Source organism: Babylonia areolata, chromosome 20, assembly GCF_041734735.1.
Source record: "Babylonia areolata isolate BAREFJ2019XMU chromosome 20, ASM4173473v1, whole genome shotgun sequence".
NCBI classification, from domain to species: Eukaryota; Metazoa; Mollusca; class Gastropoda; order Neogastropoda; family Buccinidae; genus Babylonia; species Babylonia areolata.
The window spans coordinates 55,732,891-55,755,289 of NC_134895.1; the positions used below are offsets into that span (position 1 = coordinate 55,732,891).

The window sequence follows — 22,399 nt, forward strand, 5'->3', positions numbered from 1 at the left end:
GTTCAGACTGAACCAAGAATGATCCAACACCACCTCTAACAGACAGGACCAGGCTGTACAGATATGATTATCATGATGACATTCTGCACAAAGACTAACGAATCAGACCAGTGGCAGATCATCAGGATTTATCCAGTCAACCTCAAGCAACTAAACTGTGCTGTCCAATGACCAAGCAACACAAGAACTGTTGCTTGACTGTGCACTCACAACCCTTGACTGTGTATCTGCACTGACCAACGGGAACTTTGCTCTGGATTTTGCGATTGATGCGCAGTTGTCTTGTGTTTCAAGTACACTACGTGTGCATGTTTGCGTAATGTATGTGTGTGTGTGTGTGTGTGTGCGTGCGTGCGTGCGTGCGTGCGTGCGTGCGTGCGTGCGTGTGTGTGGAGATAAAAACGTACAGAAAAGCAAGAGGGAGGACTGAGACACACCCAGACAACTTAGCACTGCTACGCATGCACCCCAACCCAGTTGAAACTTCTACCAAGGAGAAAGCTTTTAATACCAGACTGCTTTTAGAATTGTGGTGAAACAAGTCTGATCTTTCTTGGCTAGATGAGTAACTGATGCCTCCATCCCTCTCCTTTTCATGTTTCTTTTTTTATCCTCTCTTTTTTTCTCCTTTATACAACAATATCAAACTGACTCTCAAGTAACTCTTTCCTCTTCTGCTGTCACTAACATTTTGCAGCTAATGAAAACTTGTTCCATGTGCCTCAAGCTGAAGTCCAAGTACACGGTATAAGTTTCACTCACAGATACAGCCTGTCACTTTGAGAAATCTCCCTCACCCATTCCCTTTTGTTTCAATTCCATTCACTGGCATCTGGGATAATGACTGACACGCCCATCCACACTCAACGTTTTCCTCCTTGCAATTTACCTTCCCCTGCCCTTCCCCCTCTCAACATCCACCCCTCACCGAGCATCGACAACAGGCACCTTCTGCAAACCTGATGTGTAACACCCCCATCACCCTTGACCCCTCCCCCTCCCAGCACTGTCATTCCCTTTTGAGGGGTGTTGGGAACAAACCCAAAAAACCAAACACAACACCAGAAGCAGCAACAGCAATCAGCCAATCCAATCCAACAACTTCATGATCCTGACACTCCCCATCCCACCTCAAACTCCCCCCCCTTTTGTCCCTCCACCCCCCACCCCCTGTCACTGTCCCCTGTGTTCATCCCTCCTTCAGCGGGCCAGAGCTGTGATGAGATCAGCACACATTTCAAAGAACTCCAGCGTCTGGTGGGGCCTCAGCTCCTCCTCGTCTGTGTCCATCTTCTCCTCCATGGAGGACTCGGAGTGAGAGGCCGGGGGGGAGCTGCTCAGGGGGTCCTCCTCATCCTCCGCATCACGGATCACGCTCAGGCTCTTGAAGTCCAGCAGGTACGACTTCTGGTCCACCTGGTACAGCTGCAGGGACATCCGCATCTGCACACACACACACACACACAATCACAGGTGACAGTTGTGTCCAATCTGTACACACACACAATCTCTGGTGTGTCCAATCTGTACACACACACACACACACACACACACACACACAATCACAGGTGACAGGTGTGTCCAATCTGTACACATACACAATCACAGGTGTGTCCAATCTGTACACACACACGATCACAGGTGTATCCAATCTGTACACACACACAATCACAGGTGTGTCCAATCTGTACACACACACGATCACAGGTCACGATCACAGGTGTGTCCAATCTGTACACACACACAATCACAGGTAAGTCCAATCTGTACACACACAGAGTCACAGGTAACAAAGGTGTCCAACCAAACACACACACACATGTAACAGATGTGTTCAATCTGCACACACACGTGTGTCCGATCTGCACACATGCATGCACACACACACACACACACACACTCATACAAACATACATACACACACACACACAGACACATACATGCATACACACACATACATCCATGCACACATACATACACAAGCACACACACATACATGCACAGGTCACAAATGTGTCCATCTACACACACACACACCCCCACATCAACACACACACACCTACATTACACATACACCCCCCACCCCCACCCTCACCTACACACACCCCACACACCTACACCTACATACACCCACACCTACACAAACACCCAAACCCACACACACACCCAAACCCACAGAAACACCCAAATCCACACACACCCAAACCCACACACACACCCAAACCCACATACACACCCAAACCCCCACACACACCCAAACCCAAAGCCACACACACACCCAAACCCACACTAACACCCAAAACCCAAACAAACACCCAAACACACCCAAACCCACACTAACACCCAAACCCCCCCACACACAAACGTTGGTCACAGGTGTGTGTCCCACGCCTGCATCAAAAGCTAGTTAGAACCTGACAGACATTTTGTCATGTCCAGTTTCAGTTTCCCAAGGAGGCATCACTGCATTTGGACCAATCCATATAACCTTCACCACATCTGCCGGGCACATACCTAACCAGCATCACTGCATTTGGACCAATCCATATAGCCTTCACCACACCTGCCGGGCAGATACCTGACCAGCATCACAACCCAGTCAGGCCTGGAGTCACATGCATAGATATTTGTTGTACCTATCAGTGGATTTCTTCTGCACAATTTTGCAAGAGGACAACACTTTTGTTGCCATGGGTTCTTTTTCAGTGCACAAAGTGCATGCTGCACACAGGACCTTTATCATCTGAATGACTAGATGCTCAGTTTGATTTTCCACTCAAACTTTGGAGAGAGGGTGAGGCCAGGATTCAAACCCACACACTCACAGACTTTGCACTGACAGGTACACGTCCTAACCATTCTGCCCCGTTCCTCCTGGTCTGTTCACAACATGATCCACATGACAGACATACTGTCACGTTCACAACTTGATCCACATGACAGACATACTGTCACTGTCACAACTTGATCCACATGACAGACATACTGTCACTGTCACAACTTGATCCACATGACAGACATACTGTCACTGTCACAACCTGATCCACATGACAGACATACTGTCACTGTCACAACTTGATCCACATGACAGACATACTGTCACTGTCACAACTTGATCCACATGACAGACATACTGTCACCGTCACAACTTGATCCACATGACAGACATACTGTCACTGTCACAACTTGATCCACATGACAGACATACTGTCACTGTCACAACTTGATCCACATGACAGACATACTGTCACAACTTGATCCACATGACAGACATACTGTCACTGTCACAACATGATCCACATGACAGACATACTGTCATGTTCACAACTTAATGCACATGACAGACATACTGTCAAGTTCACAACTTGATCCACATGACAGACATACTGTCACTGTCCCAACTTGATCCACATGACAGACATACTGTCACTGTCCCAACTTAATCCACATGACAGACATACTGTCACTGTCACAACTTGATCCACATGACAGACATACTGTCACTGTCCCAACTTGATCCACATGCCAGACATACTGTCACTGTCCCAACTTAATCCACATGACAGACATACTGTCACTGTCCCAACTTGATCCACATGACAGACATACTGTCACTGTCACAACATGATCCACATGGCAGACATACTGTCACTGTCACAACTTGATCCACATGACAGACATACTGTCACTGTCACAACTTGATCCACATGACAGACATACTGTCACTGTCACAACTTGATCCACATGACAGATATACTGTCACTGTCACAACTTGATCCACATGACAGACATACTGTCACTGTCACAACATGATCCACATGACAGACATACTGTCACTGTCACGACATGATCCACATGACAGACATACTGTCACTGTCACAACATGATCCACATGACAGACATACTGTCACAACTTGATCCACATGACAGACATACTGTCACTGTCACAACATGATCCACATGACAGACATACTGTCACTATCACAACATGATCCACATGACATACTGTCATGTTCACAACTTGATCCACATGACAGACATACTGTCACGTTCACAACTTGATCCACATGACAGACATACTGTCACTGTCCCAACCTGATCCACATGACAGACATACTGTCACTGTCACAACATGATCCACATGACATACTGTCACTGTCACAACTTGATCCACATGACAGACATACTGTCACGTTCACAACCTGATCCACATGACAGACATACTGTCACTATGACCAACATGATCCACATGACAGACATACTGTCACTGTCCCAACTTGATCCACATGACAGACATACTGTCACTGTCCCAACTTGATCCACATGACAGACATACTGTCACTGTCCCAACTTGATCCACATGACAGACATACTGTCACTGTCACAACTTGATCCACATGACAGACATACTGTCACCGTCACAACATGATCCACATGACAGACATACTGTCACTGTCACAACATGATCCACATGACAGACATACTGTCACTGTCACAACATGATCCACATGACAGACATACTGTCACTGTCACAACATGATCCACATGACAGACATACTGTCACTGTCACAACTTGATCCACATGACAGACATACTGTCACAACTTGATCCACATGACAGACATACTGTCACTATGACAACATGATCCACATGACAGACATACTGTCACTATGACAACATGATCCACATGACAGACATACTGTCATGTTCACAACTTGATCCACATGACAGACATACTGTCACGTTCACAACTTGATCCACATGACAGACATACTGTCACTGTCCCAACATGATCCACATGACAGACATACTGTCACAACATGATCCACATGACAGATATACTGTCACTGTCACAACATGATCCACATGACAGACATACTGTCACTGTCACAACATGATCCACATGACAGACATACTGTCACAACATGATCCACATGACAGACATACTGTCACTGTCACATGATCCACATGACAGACATACTGCCTCTGTCACAACATGATCCACATGACAGATATACTGTCACTTTCACAACTTAATCCACATGATCATTAACCAAAAAATTGGAATCGTATCATGCAATCCTCTCACAGTACTCACATATTTGCCAGATACAGGGTTTTTCCTGCGAACACGGACATGGAACTGGTTGATAATCTTCCACTCCTGCACAAAAACACAAACTTGCATGTCAAGTACTTCTGGTCACTTGTAAAATATTTCTGAGACAACAAAACACAATGAAAAGACATTCAACTGATACTAAAAATGCTGAAAGGCGTACATAAAATAGACCATAAAAGAGATCAGAGAAGCGTTTCAGAAAGACAATAAAGCTTACAGAAATTCACTGACTATTCTGTCAATCAAACATTTAAGACTTGAATGTCATAAAACAAAACCAAAAAATCCTCTGTATAAGCTTGGTGACAAACTTATTACAGGGCATGAGCACCAACAAACAAGAACATGCTTCACAACAACATCCAATGCAGTGCTGAAAATAATCTCTCTCTAACAACACACTTCCCAACACTGAACACACCACTTTACTTGTCAAGTAGATAACATCATCTCTACTGATCCACTGCTGTTTTCTGCCAATCAATGTACCACCATCTTCATACTGTCTATAGCATTACATGCTAATAGTATTACACCTAATCTGGAATGTATTTGTGCTTTCAGCTGTAAATAAATGGAAATATTTACAAAGGAGAGAGCCATTTCAGATCCCTTTCTCTGTGTCAGTACGTATGTTTGGATGTCAGGAAACTCATCAAAATGGGAACTGTTATGTTGACATGATCATTTTAGAGTGAAAAAAAACAACAAAAACAAACAAACAAACAAAAAAAGCAGTGATGCTACTTCACATCGTCCATCTGCTGATACGAGTCAAAGTATTAAATTTAGTGTGTGTGTTGTGTGTGTTGTGTTGTGTTGTGTTGTGTTGTGTTGTGTGTGTGTGTGTGTGTGTGTGTGTGTGTGTGAGGACTGTGACTGCTATTCAAATTCCCACTCCTCCGTCTTCATGTATCATTCTCTCCATCCCGTCTCTCACTTACTTACATAGTTCAAAGTTTTCATTGCTCTGAAGACTTCATGCATAATGTCTTGAGGTTTGCTTTGAGAACGTATTCCTGAAAACAAAGACAGTACATAATGTAGCCACCTTTAAGACTCCAGAATGAACAATTTACACACAGCGGCAACAGACTGTAGAATGACAAACACAGTACATAATGTAGCCACCTTTAAGACTCCAGGCTGAACAATTTACACATAGCGGCAACAGATTGTAGAATGACAAACACAGTATATAATGTAGCCACCTTTAAGACTCTAGGCTGAACAATTTACACATAGCGGCAACAGACTGTAGAATGACAAACACAGTACATAATGTAGCCACCTTTAAGACCCCAGCTGAACAATTTACACACAGCGGCAAAATGTAGCCAACTTTAAGACTCTAGGCTGAACAATTTACACACAGCGGCAACAGATTGTAGAATGACAAACACAGTACATAATGTAGCCACCTTTAAGACTCCAGGCTGAACAATTTACACACAGCGGCAACAGATTGTAGAATGACAAACACAGTACATAATGTAGCCACCTTTAAGACTCCAGGCTGAACAATTTACACACAGCAGCAACAGACTGTAGAATGACAAACACAGTACATAATGTAGCCACCTTTAAGACTCCAGGCTGAACAATTTACACATAGCGGCAACAGATTGTAGAATGACAAACACAGTACATAATGTAGCCACCTTTAAGACTCTAGGCTGAACAATTTACACACAGCGGCAACAGACTATAGAATGACAAACACAGTATATAATGTAGCCACCTTTAAGACTCCAGGCTGAACAATTTACACACAGCGGCAACAGATTGTAGAATGACAAACACAGTACATAATGTAGCCACCTTTAAGACTCCAGGCTGAACAATTTACACATAGTGGCAACAGATTGTAGAATGACAAACACAGTACATAATGTAGCCACCTTTAAGACTCCAGGCTGAACAATTTACACACAGCGGCAACAGACTATAGAATGACAAACACAGTATATAATGTAGTCACCTTTAAGACTCCAGGCTGAACAATTTACACACAGCGGTAACAGACTGTAGAATGACAAACACGGTACATAATGTAGCCACCTTTAAGACTCTAGGCTGAACAATTTACACACAGCAGCAACAGACTATAGAATGACAAACACAGTATATAATGTAGCCACCTTTAAGACTCCAGGCTGAACAATTCACACACAGCAGCAACAGATTGTAGAATGACAAACACAGTACATAATGTAGCCACCTTTAAGACTCTAGGCTGAACAATTTACACACAGCGGCAACAGATTGTAGAATGACAAACACAGTACATAATGTAGCCACCTTTAAGACTCCAGGCTGAACAATTTACACACAGCGGCAACAGACTGTCAAATGACAGGACAGTACCCTTGACATTCTTGCTGACAGGAAGGCACATGTACTCTGAAATATCATCTGAAGTGCTCAAAGGCTACAGAGAAACAAGAAACAATCTAATGTCTGAACACACACACACACAAAGAAACAACAAGAAACAATCTAATGTCTAAACAGCAGATCACACACACACATACACACACGCGCGCACACATGCTCTTTGCTCAGTCTAAAGCAGTACCTAAGTGCCACTTGGCTTTTTTGGCTGGAGTGTTGAGGTTTCGCTGGGTAGACTGGGCCCCCACTGGGTCCAGTGTGTGGGTCACATCCTTCATTTCTGAAACACAACACAGTCGATAAGGACACATCCTTCATTTCTGAAACACAACACAGTTGATAAGGACACATCCTTCATTTCTGAAACACAACACAGTTGATAAGGACACATCCTTCATTTCTCAAACACAACACAGTTGATAAGGACACATCCTTCATTTCTCAAACACAACACAGTTGATAAGGACACATCCTTCATTTCTCAAACACAACACAGTTGATAAAGACACATCCTTCATTTCTCAAACAACACAGTCGATAAGGACACAGCCTTCATTTCTCAAACACAGTACAGACAATACGACACAGCCTTCATTTCTGAAACACAACACATCACAGTCAATACGACACATCCTTCATTTCTAAAACACAACACAACACAGTCCATAAGACACATCCTTCATTTCTGAAACACAACACAGTCAATAAGACACATCCTTCATTTCTGAAACACAACACAACACAGTCAATAAGACACATCCTTCATTTCTGAAACACAACACAACACAGTCAATAAGGACACGTCCTTCATTTCTAAAACACAGCACATTCAATACGACACATCCTTTATTTCTGAAACACAACACAGTCAATAAGACACATCCTTCATTTCTGAAACACAGCACAACACAGTCAATAAGACACATCCTTCATTTCTGAAACACAACACAGTCAATACGACACATCCTTCATTTCTGAAACACAACACAGTCAATACGACACATCCTTCATTTCTGAAACAGAACACAGTCAATAAGACACATCCTTCATTTCTGAAACACAGCACAGTCAATAAGACACATCCTTCATTTCTGAAACGCAGCACAACACAGTCAATACGACACATCCTTCATTTCTGAAACACAACACAGTCAATACGACACATCCTTCATTTCTGAAACACAACACAGTCAATAAGACACATCCTTCATTTCTGAAACACAACACAACACAGTCAATAAGACACATCCTTCATTTCTGAACCACAACACAACACAGTCAATAAGACACATCCTTCATTTCTGAACCACAACACAACACAGTCAATAAGACACATCCTTCATTTCTGAAACACAACACAGTCAATAAGACACATCCTTCATTTCTGAAACACAGCACAACACAGTCAATATGACACATCCTTCATTTCTAAAACAAAACCAAACACAGTCAATCAGCAACTGGCCATCACAATTACACAGCAATTATTTCTTTCAATATGATTATTTTCCCCAAAAAAATAACATTCCATCAAACACATGACCCACTGGTGCAGACTCCAGCAGGGTTTTCATTCCTGTCCTGTGCAAAATACTACTCCGCCCAAGCAGGGAAATCCAAAGTGGCTGCAGCTAGCAGCCTTCTTAAGAATATTATCTGTTTACATATGGAGCGTCCTCTTTGACAGCAATCTAACACAATAAAAACATAGCATCTAACAATGAGAATAAACAGGTAGAATGGGTGGGCATTTAATGTGGGTCAGTGCAACTATGTACAAACTGAAAAATGTTAAAAGGGAAATAAGTGGGAACACAAACACCGCTTTTGCCCCCTGTCAGTGTTTAAAAAAATTAAAGGGCCCACAGCCTTTTACAACCGCTATCTTGGGGCCTAGCACAGGAATATTGATTAAAGATTATTAAAGGACTCACAGCCTATGCTATCTTGGGGCTAAGCACAGGAACACTGATTAAAGATTATTAAAGGACCCACAGCCTATGCTATCTTGGGGCTAAGCACAGAAACACTGATTAAAGATTATTAAAGGACCCACAGCCTATGCTATCTTGGGGCTAAGCACAGAAACATTAATTAAAGATTATTAAAGGACCCACAGCCTATGCTATCTTGGGGCTAAGCACAGGAACATTGATTAAAGATTATTAAAGGACCCACAGCCTTTTACAACCGCTATCTTGGGGCTAAGCACAGAAACATTGATTAAAGATTATTAAAGGACCCACAACCTTTTACAACCGCTATGTTGGGGCTAAGCACAGAAACACTGATTAAAGATTATTAAAGGACCCACAACCTTTTACAACCGCTGTGTTGGGGATAAGCACAGAAACATTGATTAAAGGTTATTAAAGGACCCACAGCCTTTTACAACCGCTATCTTGGGGCTAAGCACAGAAACATTGATTAAAGATTATTAAAGGACCCACAACCTTTTACAACCGCTGTGTTGGGGCTAAGCACAGAAACATTGATTAAAGATTATTAAAGGACCCACATCCTACGCTATGTTGGGGCTAAGCAGAGGAACACTGATTAAAGATTATTAAAGGGCCACAGCCTACGCTATCTTGGGGCTAAGCACAGGAACACTGATTAAAGATTATTAAAGGGCCACAGCCTACGCTATCTTGGGGCTAAGCACAGAAACATTAATTAAAGATTATTAAAGGGCCCACAGCCTACGCTATCTTGGGGCTAAGCACAGAAACATTAATTAAAGATTATTAAAGGGCCACAGCCTACGCTATCTTGGGGCTAAGCACAGAAACATTAATTAAAGATTATTAAAGGGCCACAGCCTACGCTATCTTGGGGCTAAGCACAGGAACACTGATTAAAGATTATTAAAGGGCCCACAGCCTACGCTATCTTGGGGCTAAGCACAGGAACACTGATTAAAGATCATTAAAGGACCCACAGCCTACGCTATCTTGGGGCTAAGCACAGGAAGACAAAGCCCAGTGCTCTCCTTCCACTGTTTTCATTTACCCCTCCCCAAAGAAAGTCATGTACCCATTCACACTGTTCTGGGTGAAGGAGGGAAATCCCCAGGACACAACACCTGGCTGAAACGAAGCCTTGAACTCGGGTCACCGCTGGACACTGGATCACAAGTCAAACACCTGACCATTTCTTACATCAGTGTATGAGTAATGAAAAGTCACAGCTGGACACTGGATCACAAGTCAAACACCTGACCATTTCTCACATCAGTGTATGAGTAATGAAAAGTGACTGCTGGACACTGGATCACAAGTCAAACACCTGACCATTTCTCACATCAGTGTATGATGAAAAGTGACTGCTGGACACTGGATCACAAGTCAAACACCTGACCATTTCTCCCATCAGTGTATGAGTAACGAAAAGTCACCGCTGGACACTGGATCACAAGTCAAACACCTGACCATTTCTCACATCAGTGTATGAGTAATGAAAAGCGACTGCTGGACACTGGATCACAAGTCAAACACCTGACCATTTCTCACATCAGCGTATGAGTAATGAAAAGTCACCGCTGGACACTGGATCACAAGTCAAACACCTGACCATTTCTCACATCAGTGTATGAGTAATGAAAAGTGACTGCTGGACACTGGATCACAAGTCAAACACCTGACCATTTTTCACATCAGTGTATGAGTAATGAAAAGTCACAGCTGGACACTGGATCACAAGTCAAACACCTGACCATTTCTCCCATCAGTGTATGAGTAATGAAAAGTGACTGCTGGACACTGGATCACAAGTCAAACACCTGACCATTTTTCACATCAGTGTATGAGTAATGAAAAGTCACCGCTGGACACTGGATCACAAGTCAAACACCTGACCATTTCTTACATCAGTGTATGAGTAATGAAAAGTCACCGCTGGACACTGGATCACAAGTCAAACACCTGACCATTTCTCACATCAGTGTATGAGTAATGAAAAGTCACCGCTGGACACTGGATCACAAGTCAAACACCTGACCATTTCTCACATCAGCGTATGAGTAATGAAAAGTCACCGCTGGACACTGGATCACAAGTCAAACACCTGACCATTTCTCACATCAGCGTATGAGTAATGAAAAGTGACTGCTGGACACTGGATCACAAGTCAAACACCTGACCATTTCTCACATCAGTGTATGAGTAATGAAAAGTCACCGCTGGACACTGGATCACAAGTCAAACACCTGACCATTTCTCCCATCAGTGTATGAGTAATGAAAAGTGACTGCTGGACACTGGAAAACAAGTCGAACACCTGACCATTTCTCACATCAGTGTATGAGTAATGAAAAGTCACCGCTGGACACTGGATCACAAGTCAAACACCTGACCATTTCTCACATCAGTGTATGAGTAATGAAAAGTGACTGCTGGACACTGGATCACAAGTCAAACACCTGACCATTTTTCACATCAGTGTATGAGTAATGAAAAGTCACTGGCGAACACTGGATCACAAGTCAAACACCTGACCATTTCTCACATCAGTGTATGAGTAATGAAAAGCGACTGCTGGACACTGGATCACAAGTCAAACACCTGACCATTTTTCACATCAGTGTATGAGTAATGAAAAGTCACCGCTGGACACTGGATCACAAGTCAAACACCTGACCATTTCTTACATCAGTGTATGAGTAATGAAAAGTCACCGCTGGACACTGGATCACAAGTCAAACACCTGACCATTTCTCACATCAGTGTATGAGTAATGAAAAGTCACCGCTGGACACTGGATCACAAGTCAAACACCTGACCATTTCTCACATCAGTGTATGAGTAATGAAAAGTCACCGCTGGACACTGGATCACAAGTCAAACACCTGACCATTTCTCACATCAGTGTATGAGTAATGAAAAGTCACCGCTGGACACTGGATCACAAGTCAAACACCTGACCATTTCTCACATCAGTGTATGAGTAATGAAAAGTGACTGCTGGACACTGGATCACAAGTCAAACACCTGACCATTTCTCCCATCAGTGTATGAGTAATGAAAAGTCACCGCTGGACACTGGATCACAAGTCAAACACCTGACCATTTCTCCCATCAGTGTATGAGTAATGAAAAGTCACCGCTGGACACTGGATCACAAGTCAAACACCTGACCATTTCTCCCATCAGTGTATGAGTAATGAAAAGTCACTGGCGAACACTGGATCACAAGTCAAAGCCTGACCATTTTACTTTAAAATATTCCTGCCTCCATTGCAAGATGCCACTTTTAACAAACATAATCTGGTTCACATAAAAGATTTCCTTCAAAAAATAAAAATAAAAATACAATCAATATGAAATAATAAAAATGCTACTATTCTCTCTATACAGTCTACAGAGAATTTCTATGGAAACATCAATGAACACAGTTTCAGTGGAAACATCAAGGAACTAAGTCTATTTGGGGTGGATCGTTAGCTATGTATGTGTTAGTAATCAACCTCAGCAGTGCATTAGCAACCAAATGACCCACTGGTTCTACACAAACACATCACCACATACGCACGTGCACGCACACACAGAGACACACATACACACAGAGACAGACACACACACACACAAACACACACAGAGAGCCACACACACACACACAGATCACCTGGCATTCTTTCTGGATGTGCTCTGAGAGGACTCGTTGCCTGCAAAAAATATCAGAGAGAAAGTCGTCACAGGGTTTCACGGTGAACAATGCAACATTCACAACTTTCCTCACACTGATCCACAACAAACAAAAAATATCAGAAAGTCGTCACAGGGTTTCACGGTGAACAATGCAACATTCACAACTTTCCTCACACTGATCCAAAACAAACAAAAAATATCAGAAAGTCGTCACAGGGTTTCACAGTGGACAATGCAACATTCACAACTTTCCTCACACTGATCCACAACAAACAAAAAATATCAGAAAGTCGCCACAGGGTTTCACGGTGGACAATGCAACATTCACAACTTTCCTCACACTGATCCACAACAAACAAAAAATATCAGAGAGAAAGTCGTCACAGGGTTTCACGGTGGACAATGCAACATTCACAACTTTCCTCACACTGATCCACAACAAACAAAAAATATCAGAGAGAAAGTCGTCACAGGGTTTCACGGTGGACAATGCAACATTCACAACTTTCCTCACACTGATCCACAACAAACAAAAAATATCAGAGAGAAAGTCGTCACAGGGTTTCACGGTGGACAATGCAACATTCACAACTTTCCTCACACTGATCCACAACAAACAAAAAATATCAGAGAGAAAGTCGTCACAGGGTTTCACGGTGGACAATGCAACATTCACAACTTTCCTCACACTGATCCACAACAAACAAAAAATATCAGAGAGAAAGTCGTCACAGGGTTTCACAGTGGACAATGCAACATTCACAACTTTCCTCACACTGATCCACAACAAACAAAAAATATCAGAAAGTCGTCACAGGGTTTCATGTCGGACAATGCAACATTCACAACTTTCCTCACACTGATCCACAACAAACAAAAAATATCAGAAAGTCGTCACAGGGTTTCATGTCGGACAATGCAACATTCACAACTTTCCTCACACTGATCCACAACAAACAAAAAATATCAGAAAGTCGTCACAGGGTTTCACGGTGGACAATGCAACATTCACAACTTTCCTCACACTGATCCACAACAAACAAAAAATATCAGAAAGTCGCCACAGGGTTTCACGGTGGACAATGCAACATTCACAACTTTCCTCACACTGATCCACAACAAACAAAAAATATCAGAAAGTCATCACAGGGTTTCACGGTGGACAATGCAACATTCACAACTTTCCTCACACTGATCCACAACAAACAAAAAATATCAGAAAGTCGTCACAGGGTTTCACAGTGGACAATGCAACATTCACAACTTTCCTCACACTGATCCACAACAAACAAAAAATATCAGAGAGAAAGTCATCACAGGGTTTCACGGTGGACAATGCAGCATTCACAACTTTCCTCACACTGATCCACAACAAACAAAAAATATCAGAAAGTCGTCACAGGGTTTCACAGTGGACAATGCAACATTCACAACTTTCCTCACACTGATCCACAACAAACAAAAAATATCAGAGAGAAAGTCATCACAGGGTTTCACGGTGGACAATGCAGCATTCACAACTTTCCTCACACTGATCCACAACAAACAAAAAATATCAGAGAGAAAGTCGTCACAGGGTTTCACGGTGGACAATGCAACATTCACAACTTTCCTCACACTGATCCACAACAAACAAAAAATATCAGAAAGTCGTCACAGGGTTTCACGGTGGACAATGCAACATTCACAACTTTCCTCACACTGATCCACAACAAACAAAAAATATCAGAGAGAAAGTCGTCACAGGGTTTCACGGTGGACAATGCAACATTCACAACTTTCCTCACACTGATCCACAACAAACAAAAAATATCAGAGAGAAAGTCGTCACAGGGTTTCACGGTGGACAATGCAACATTCACAACTTTCCTCACACTGATCCACAACAAACAAAAAATATCAGAGAGAAAGTCGTCACAGGGTTTCACGGTGGACAATGCAACATTCACAACTTTCCTCACACTGATCCACAACAAACAAAAAATATCAGAGAGAAAGTCGTCACAGGGTTTCACGGTGGACAATGCAACATTCACAACTTTCCTCACACTGATCCACAACAAACAAAAAATATCAGAAAGTCGTCACAGGGTTTCACGGTGGACAATGCAACATTCACAACTTTCCTCACACTGATCCACAACAAACAAAAAATATCAGAAAGTCGTCACAGGGTTTCAAGGTGGACAATGCAACATTCACAACTTTCCTCACACTGATCCACAACAAACAAAAAATATCAGAAAGTCGTCACAGGGTTTCAAGGTGGACAATGCAACATTCACAACTTTCCTCACACTGATCCACAACAAACAAAAAATATCAGAAAGTCGTCACAGGGTTTCACGGTGGACAATGCAACATTCACAACTTTCCTCACACTGATCCACAACAAACAAAAAATATCAGAGAGAAAGTCGTCACAGGGTTTCACGGTGGACAATGCAACATTCACAACTTTCCTCACACTGATCCACAACAAACAAAAAATATCAGAGAGAAAGTCGCCACAGGGTTTCATGTCGGACAATGCAACATTCACAACTTTCCTCACACTGATCCACAACAAACAAAAAATATCAGAGAGAAAGTCGTCACAGGGTTTCACGGTGGACAATGCAACATTCACAACTTTCCTCACACTGATCCACAACAAACAAAAAATATCAGAGAGAAAGTCGTCACAGGGTTTCATGTCGGACAATGCAACATTCACAACTTTCCTCACACTGATCCACAACAAACAAAAAATATCAGAAAGTCGTCACAGGGTTTCAAGGTGGACAATGCACCATTCACAACTTTCCTCACACTGATCCACAACAAACAAAAAATATCAGAAAGTCGCCACAGGGTTTCAAGGTGGACAATGCAACATTCACAACTTTCCTCACACTGATCCACAACAAACAAAAAATATCAGAGAGAAAGTCGCCACAGGGTTTCATGTCGGACAATGCAACATTCACAACTTTCCTCACACTGATCCACAACAAACAAAAAATATCAGAAAGTCGTCACAGGGTTTCAGGGTGAACAATGCAACATTCACAACTTTCCTCACACTGATCCAAAACAAACAAAAAATATCAGAAAGTCGTCACAGGGTTTCACAGTGGACAATGCAACATTCACAACTTTCCTCACACTGATCCAAAACAAACAAAAAATATCAGAAAGTCGTCACAGGGTTTCAAGGTGAACAATGCAACATTCACAACTTTCCTCACACTGATCCACAACAAACAAAAAATATCAGAAAGTCGTCACAGGGTTTCACGGTGGACAATGCAACATTCACAACTTTCCTCACACTGATCCACAACAAACAAAAAATATCAGAAAGTCGTCACAGGGTTTCACGGTGAACAATGCAACATTCACAACTTTCCTCACACTGATCCAAAACAAACAAAAAATATCAGAGAGAAAGTCGTCACAGGGTTTCACGGTGGACAATGCAACATTCACAACTTTCCTCACACTGATCCAAAACAAACAAAAAATATCAGAAAGTCGTCACAGGGTTTCAAGGTGAACAATGCAACATTTTACAACTTTCCTAACACTGATCCACAACAAACAAAAAATATCAGAAAGTCGTCACAGGGTTTCACAGTGAACAATGCAACATTCACAACTTTCCTAACACTGATCCACAACAAACAAAAAATATCAGAAAGTCGTCACAGGGTTTCAAGGTGAACAATGCAACATTCACAACTTTCCTCACACTGATCCACAACAAACAAAAAATATCAGAAAGTCGCCACAGGGTTTCACGGTGGACAATGCAACATTCACAACTTTCCTCACACTGATCCACAACAAACAAAAAATATCAGAGAGAAAGTCGTCACAGGGTTTCACGGTGGACAATGCAACATTCACAACTTTCCTCACACTGATCCACAACAAACAAAAAATATCAGAGAGAAAGTCGTCACAGGGTTTCACGGTGGACAATGCAACATTCACAACTTTCCTCACACTGATCCACAACAAACAAAAAATATCAGAGAGAAAGTCGTCACAGGGTTTCACGGTGGACAATGCAACATTCACAACTTTCCTCACACTGATCCACAACAAACAAAAAATATCAGAGAGAAAGTCGTCACAGGGTTTCACGGTGGACAATGCAACATTCACAACTTTCCTCACACTGATCCACAACAAACAAAAAATATCAGAGAGAAAGTCGTCACAGGGTTTCACAGGTGGACAATGCAACATTCACAACTTTCCTCACACTGATCCACAACAAACAAAAAATATCAGAAAGTCGCCACAGGGTTTCACGGTGGACAATGCAACATTCACAACTTTCCTCACACTGATCCACAACAAACAAAAAATATCAGAAAGTCATCACAGGGTTTCACGGTGGACAATGCAACATTCACAACTTTCCTCACACTGATCCACAACAAACAAAAAATATCAGAAAGTCGTCACAGGGTTTCACAGTGGACAATGCAACATTCACAACTTTCCTCACACTGATCCACAACAAACAAAAAATATCAGAGAGAAAGTCATCACAGGGTTTCACGGTGGACAATGCAGCATTCACAACTTTCCTCACACTGATCCACAACAAACAAAAAATATCAGAAAGTCGTCACAGGGTTTCACAGTGGACAATGCAACATTCACAACTTTCCTCACACTGATCCACAACAAACAAAAAATATCAGAGAGAAAGTCATCACAGGGTTTCACGGTGGACAATGCAGCATTCACAACTTTCCTCACACTGATCCACAACAAACAAAAAATATCAGAGAGAAAGTCGTCACAGGGTTTCACGGTGGACAATGCAACATTCACAACTTTCCTCACACTGATCCACAACAAACAAAAAATATCAGAAAGTCGTCACAGGGTTTCACGGTGGACAATGCAACATTCACAACTTTCCTCACACTGATCCACAACAAACAAAAAATATCAGAGAGAAAGTCGTCACAGGGTTTCACGGTGGACAATGCAACATTCACAACTTTCCTCACACTGATCCACAACAAACAAAAAATATCAGAGAGAAAGTCGTCACAGGGTTTCACGGTGGACAATGCAACATTCACAACTTTCCTCACACTGATCCACAACAAACAAAAAATATCAGAGAGAAAGTCGTCACAGGGTTTCACGGTGGACAATGCAACATTCACAACTTTCCTCACACTGATCCACAACAAACAAAAAATATCAGAGAGAAAGTCGTCACAGGGTTTCACGGTGGACAATGCAACATTCACAACTTTCCTCACACTGATCCACAACAAACAAAAAATATCAGAAAGTCGTCACAGGGTTTCACGGTGGACAATGCAACATTCACAACTTTCCTCACACTGATCCACAACAAACAAAAAATATCAGAAAGTCGTCACAGGGTTTCAAGGTGGACAATGCAACATTCACAACTTTCCTCACACTGATCCACAACAAACAAAAAATATCAGAAAGTCGTCACAGGGTTTCAAGGTGGACAATGCAACATTCACAACTTTCCTCACACTGATCCACAACAAACAAAAAATATCAGAAAGTCGTCACAGGGTTTCACGGTGGACAATGCAACATTCACAACTTTCCTCACACTGATCCACAACAAACAAAAAATATCAGAGAGAAAGTCGCCACAGGGTTTCATGTCGGACAATGCAACATTCACAACTTTCCTCACACTGATCCACAACAAACAAAAAATATCAGAAAGTCGTCACAGGGTTTCACAGTGGACAATGCAACATTCACAACTTTCCTCACACTGATCCACAACAAACAAAAAATATCAGAGAGAAAGTCGCCACAGGGTTTCATGTCGGACAATGCAACATTCACAACTTTCCTCACACTGATCCACAACAAACAAAAAATATCAGAAAGTCGTCACAGGGTTTCAAGGTGGACAATGCACCATTCACAACTTTCCTCACACTGATCCACAACAAACAAAAAATATCAGAAAGTCGCCACAGGGTTTCAAGGTGGACAATGCAACATTCACAACTTTCCTCACACTGATCCACAACAAACAAAAAATATCAGAGAGAAAGTCGCCACAGGGTTTCATGTCGGACAATGCAACATTCACAACTTTCCTCACACTGATCCACAACAAACAAAAAATATCAGAAAGTCGTCACAGGGTTTCAGGGTGAACAATGCAACATTCACAACTTTCCTCACACTGATCCAAAACAAACAAAAAATATCAGAAAGTCGTCACAGGGTTTCACAGTGGACAATGCAACATTCACAACTTTCCTCACACTGATCCACAACAAACAAAAAATATCAGAAAGTCGTCACAGGGTTTCAAGGTGAACAATGCAACATTTTACAACTTTCCTAACACTGATCCACAACAAACAAAAAATATCAGAAAGTCGTCACAGGGTTTCACAGTGAACAATGCAACATTCACAACTTTCCTAACACTGATCCACAACAAACAAAAAATATCAGAAAGTCGTCACAGGGTTTCAAGGTGAACAATGCAACATTCACAACTTTCCTCACACTGATCCACAACAAACAAAAAATATCAGAAAGTCGTCACAGGGTTTCAAGGTGAACAATGCAACATTCACAACTTTCCTAACACTGATCCACAACAAACAAAAAATATCAGAAAGTCGTCACAGGGTTTCAAGGTGGACAATGCAACATTCACAACTTTCCTAACACTGATCCACAACAAACAAAAAATATCAGAAAGTCGTCACAGGGTTTCAAGGTGAACAATGCAACATTCACAACTTTCCTCACACTGATCCACAACAAACAAAAAATATCAGAAAGTCATCACAGGGTTTCACGGTGGACAATGCAACATTCACAACTTTCCTCACACTGATCCACAACAAACAAAAAATATCAGAAAGTCGTCACAGGGTTTCAAGGTGAACAATGCAACATTCACAACTTTCCTCACACTGATCCACAACAAACAAAAAATATCAGAAAGTCGTCACAGGGTTTCAAGGTGAACAATGCAACATTCACAACTTACCTAACACTGATCCACAACAAACAAAAAATATCAGAAAGTCGTCACAGGGTTTCAAGGTGGACAATGCAACATTCACAACTTTCCTAACACTGATCCACAACAAACAAAAAATATCAGAAAGTCGTCACAGGGTTTCAAGGTGAACAATGCAACATTCACAACTTTCCTCACACTGATCCACAACAAACAAAAAATATCAGAAAGTCATCACAGGGTTTCACGGTGGACAATGCAACATTCACAACTTTCCTCACACTGATCCACAACAAACAAAAAATATCAGAAAGTCGTCACAGGGTTTCAAGGTGAACAATGCAACATTCACAACTTTCCTCACACTGATCCAAAACAAAAAATATCAGAAAGTCGTCACAGGGTTTCACAGTGGACAATGCAACATTCACAACTTTCCTCACACTGATCCACAACAAACAAAAAATATCAGAAAGTCGTCACAGGGTTTCACGGTGGACAATGCAACATTCACAACTTTCCTCACACTGATCCACAACAAACAAAAAATATCAGAAAGTCGTCACAGGGTTTCACGGTGAACAATGCAACATTCACGACTTTCCTCACACTGATCCACAACAAACAAAAAATATCAGAAAGTCATCACAGGGTTTCACGGTGGACAATGCAACATTCACAACTTTCCTCACACTGATCCACAACAAACAAAAAATATCAGAAAGTCGTCACAGGGTTTCACGGTGAACAATGCAACATTCACAACTTTCCTCACACTGATCCACAACAAACAAAAAATATCAGAGAGAAAGTCGTCACAGGGTTTCACGGTGGACAATGCAACATTCACAACTTTCCTCACACTGATCCACAACAAACAAAAAATATCAGAAAGTCGTCACAGGGTTTCACGGTGGACAATGCAACATTCACAACTTTCCTCACACTGATCCACAACAAACAAAAAATATCAGAAAGTCGTCACAGGGTTTCACGGTGGACAATGCAACATTCACAACTTTCCTCACACTGATCCACAACAAACAAAAAATATCAGAGAGAAAGTCGTCACAGGGTTTCACGGTGGACAATGCAACATTCACAACTTTCCTCACACTGATCCACAACAAACAAAAAATATCAGAAAGTCGTCACAGGGTTTCACGGTGGACAATGCAACATTCACAACTTTCCTCACACTGATCCACAACAAACAAAAAATATCAGAGAGAAAGTCGTCACAGGGTTTCACGGTGAACAATGCAACATTCACAACTTTCCTCACACTGATCCACAACAAACAAAAAATATCAGAAAGTCGTCACAGGGTTTCAAGGTGAACAATGCAACATTTACAACTTTCCTAACACTGATCCACAACAAACAAAAAATATCAGAAAGTCGTCACAGGGTTTCACGGTGGACAATGCAACATTCACAACTTTCCTCACACTGATCCACAACAAACAAAAAATATCAGAAAGTCGTCACAGGGTTTCAAGGTGAACAATGCAACATTCACAACTTTCCTCACACTGATCCAAAACAAACAAAAAATATCAGAAAGTCGTCACAGGGTTTCACGGTGGACAATGCAACATTCACAACTTTCCTCACACTGATCCACAACAAACAAAAAATATCAGAAAGTCGTCACAGGGTTTCACGGTGGACAATGCAACATTCACAACTTTCCTCACACTGATCCACAACAAACAAAAAATATCAGAAAGTCGTCACAGGGTTTCACGGTGAACAATGCAACATTCACAACTTTCCTCACACTGATCCACAACAAACAAAAAATATCAGAAAGTCGTCACAGGGTTTCACGGTGAACAATGCAACATTCACAACTTTCCTCACACTGATCCACAAAAAACAAAAAATATCAGAAAGTCGCCACAGGGTTTCACAGTGGACAATGCAACATTCACAACTTTCCTCACACTGATCCACAACAAACCAAAGTAGTAATACACCAGCAACATGTCTTAACATCTTTCCTTACATCCAACCCTGAAACTACTATTTCTGCCTTTGTGGGCTGCAACTCCCATGTTCACTCGTATGTACACAAGTGGGCTTTCACGTGTATGATCTTGTACACTTGTATATTACCGGTAAATCGATCTCCATTTGTCACGCAAACACGATACACTTGAATATTAATCAAGCTCCATTTGTCACGCAAGCAAGAAGCACTTGTATATTAAATCAATCTCTGTTTGTCAAGTA

The 22,399-nt window shown here is 41.8% G+C and overlaps 1 protein-coding gene across 7 annotated transcripts in view; it reads right to left on the bottom strand.

The window, feature by feature from the left end:
- Positions 1-22,399, bottom strand: part of LOC143294747 (5'-AMP-activated protein kinase catalytic subunit alpha-2-like) — a 67,903-nt gene that overhangs the window by 13,654 nt on the left and 31,850 nt on the right. For all 7 annotated transcript variants that reach the window (XM_076606210.1, XM_076606207.1, XM_076606205.1 and 4 more), the window contains exons 12-16: positions 13,139-13,178; positions 7,701-7,796; positions 6,071-6,141; positions 5,099-5,164; positions 34-1,443 (exon numbers count right to left, since the gene is read on the bottom strand). In XM_076606210.1, the coding sequence (XP_076462325.1) occupies positions 1,201-1,443; positions 5,099-5,164; positions 6,071-6,141; positions 7,701-7,796; positions 13,139-13,178 (516 nt within the window). In that variant the 3' untranslated portion in view covers positions 34-1,200. The remainder of the gene's footprint in view (positions 1-33; positions 1,444-5,098; positions 5,165-6,070; positions 6,142-7,700; positions 7,797-13,138; positions 13,179-22,399) is intronic.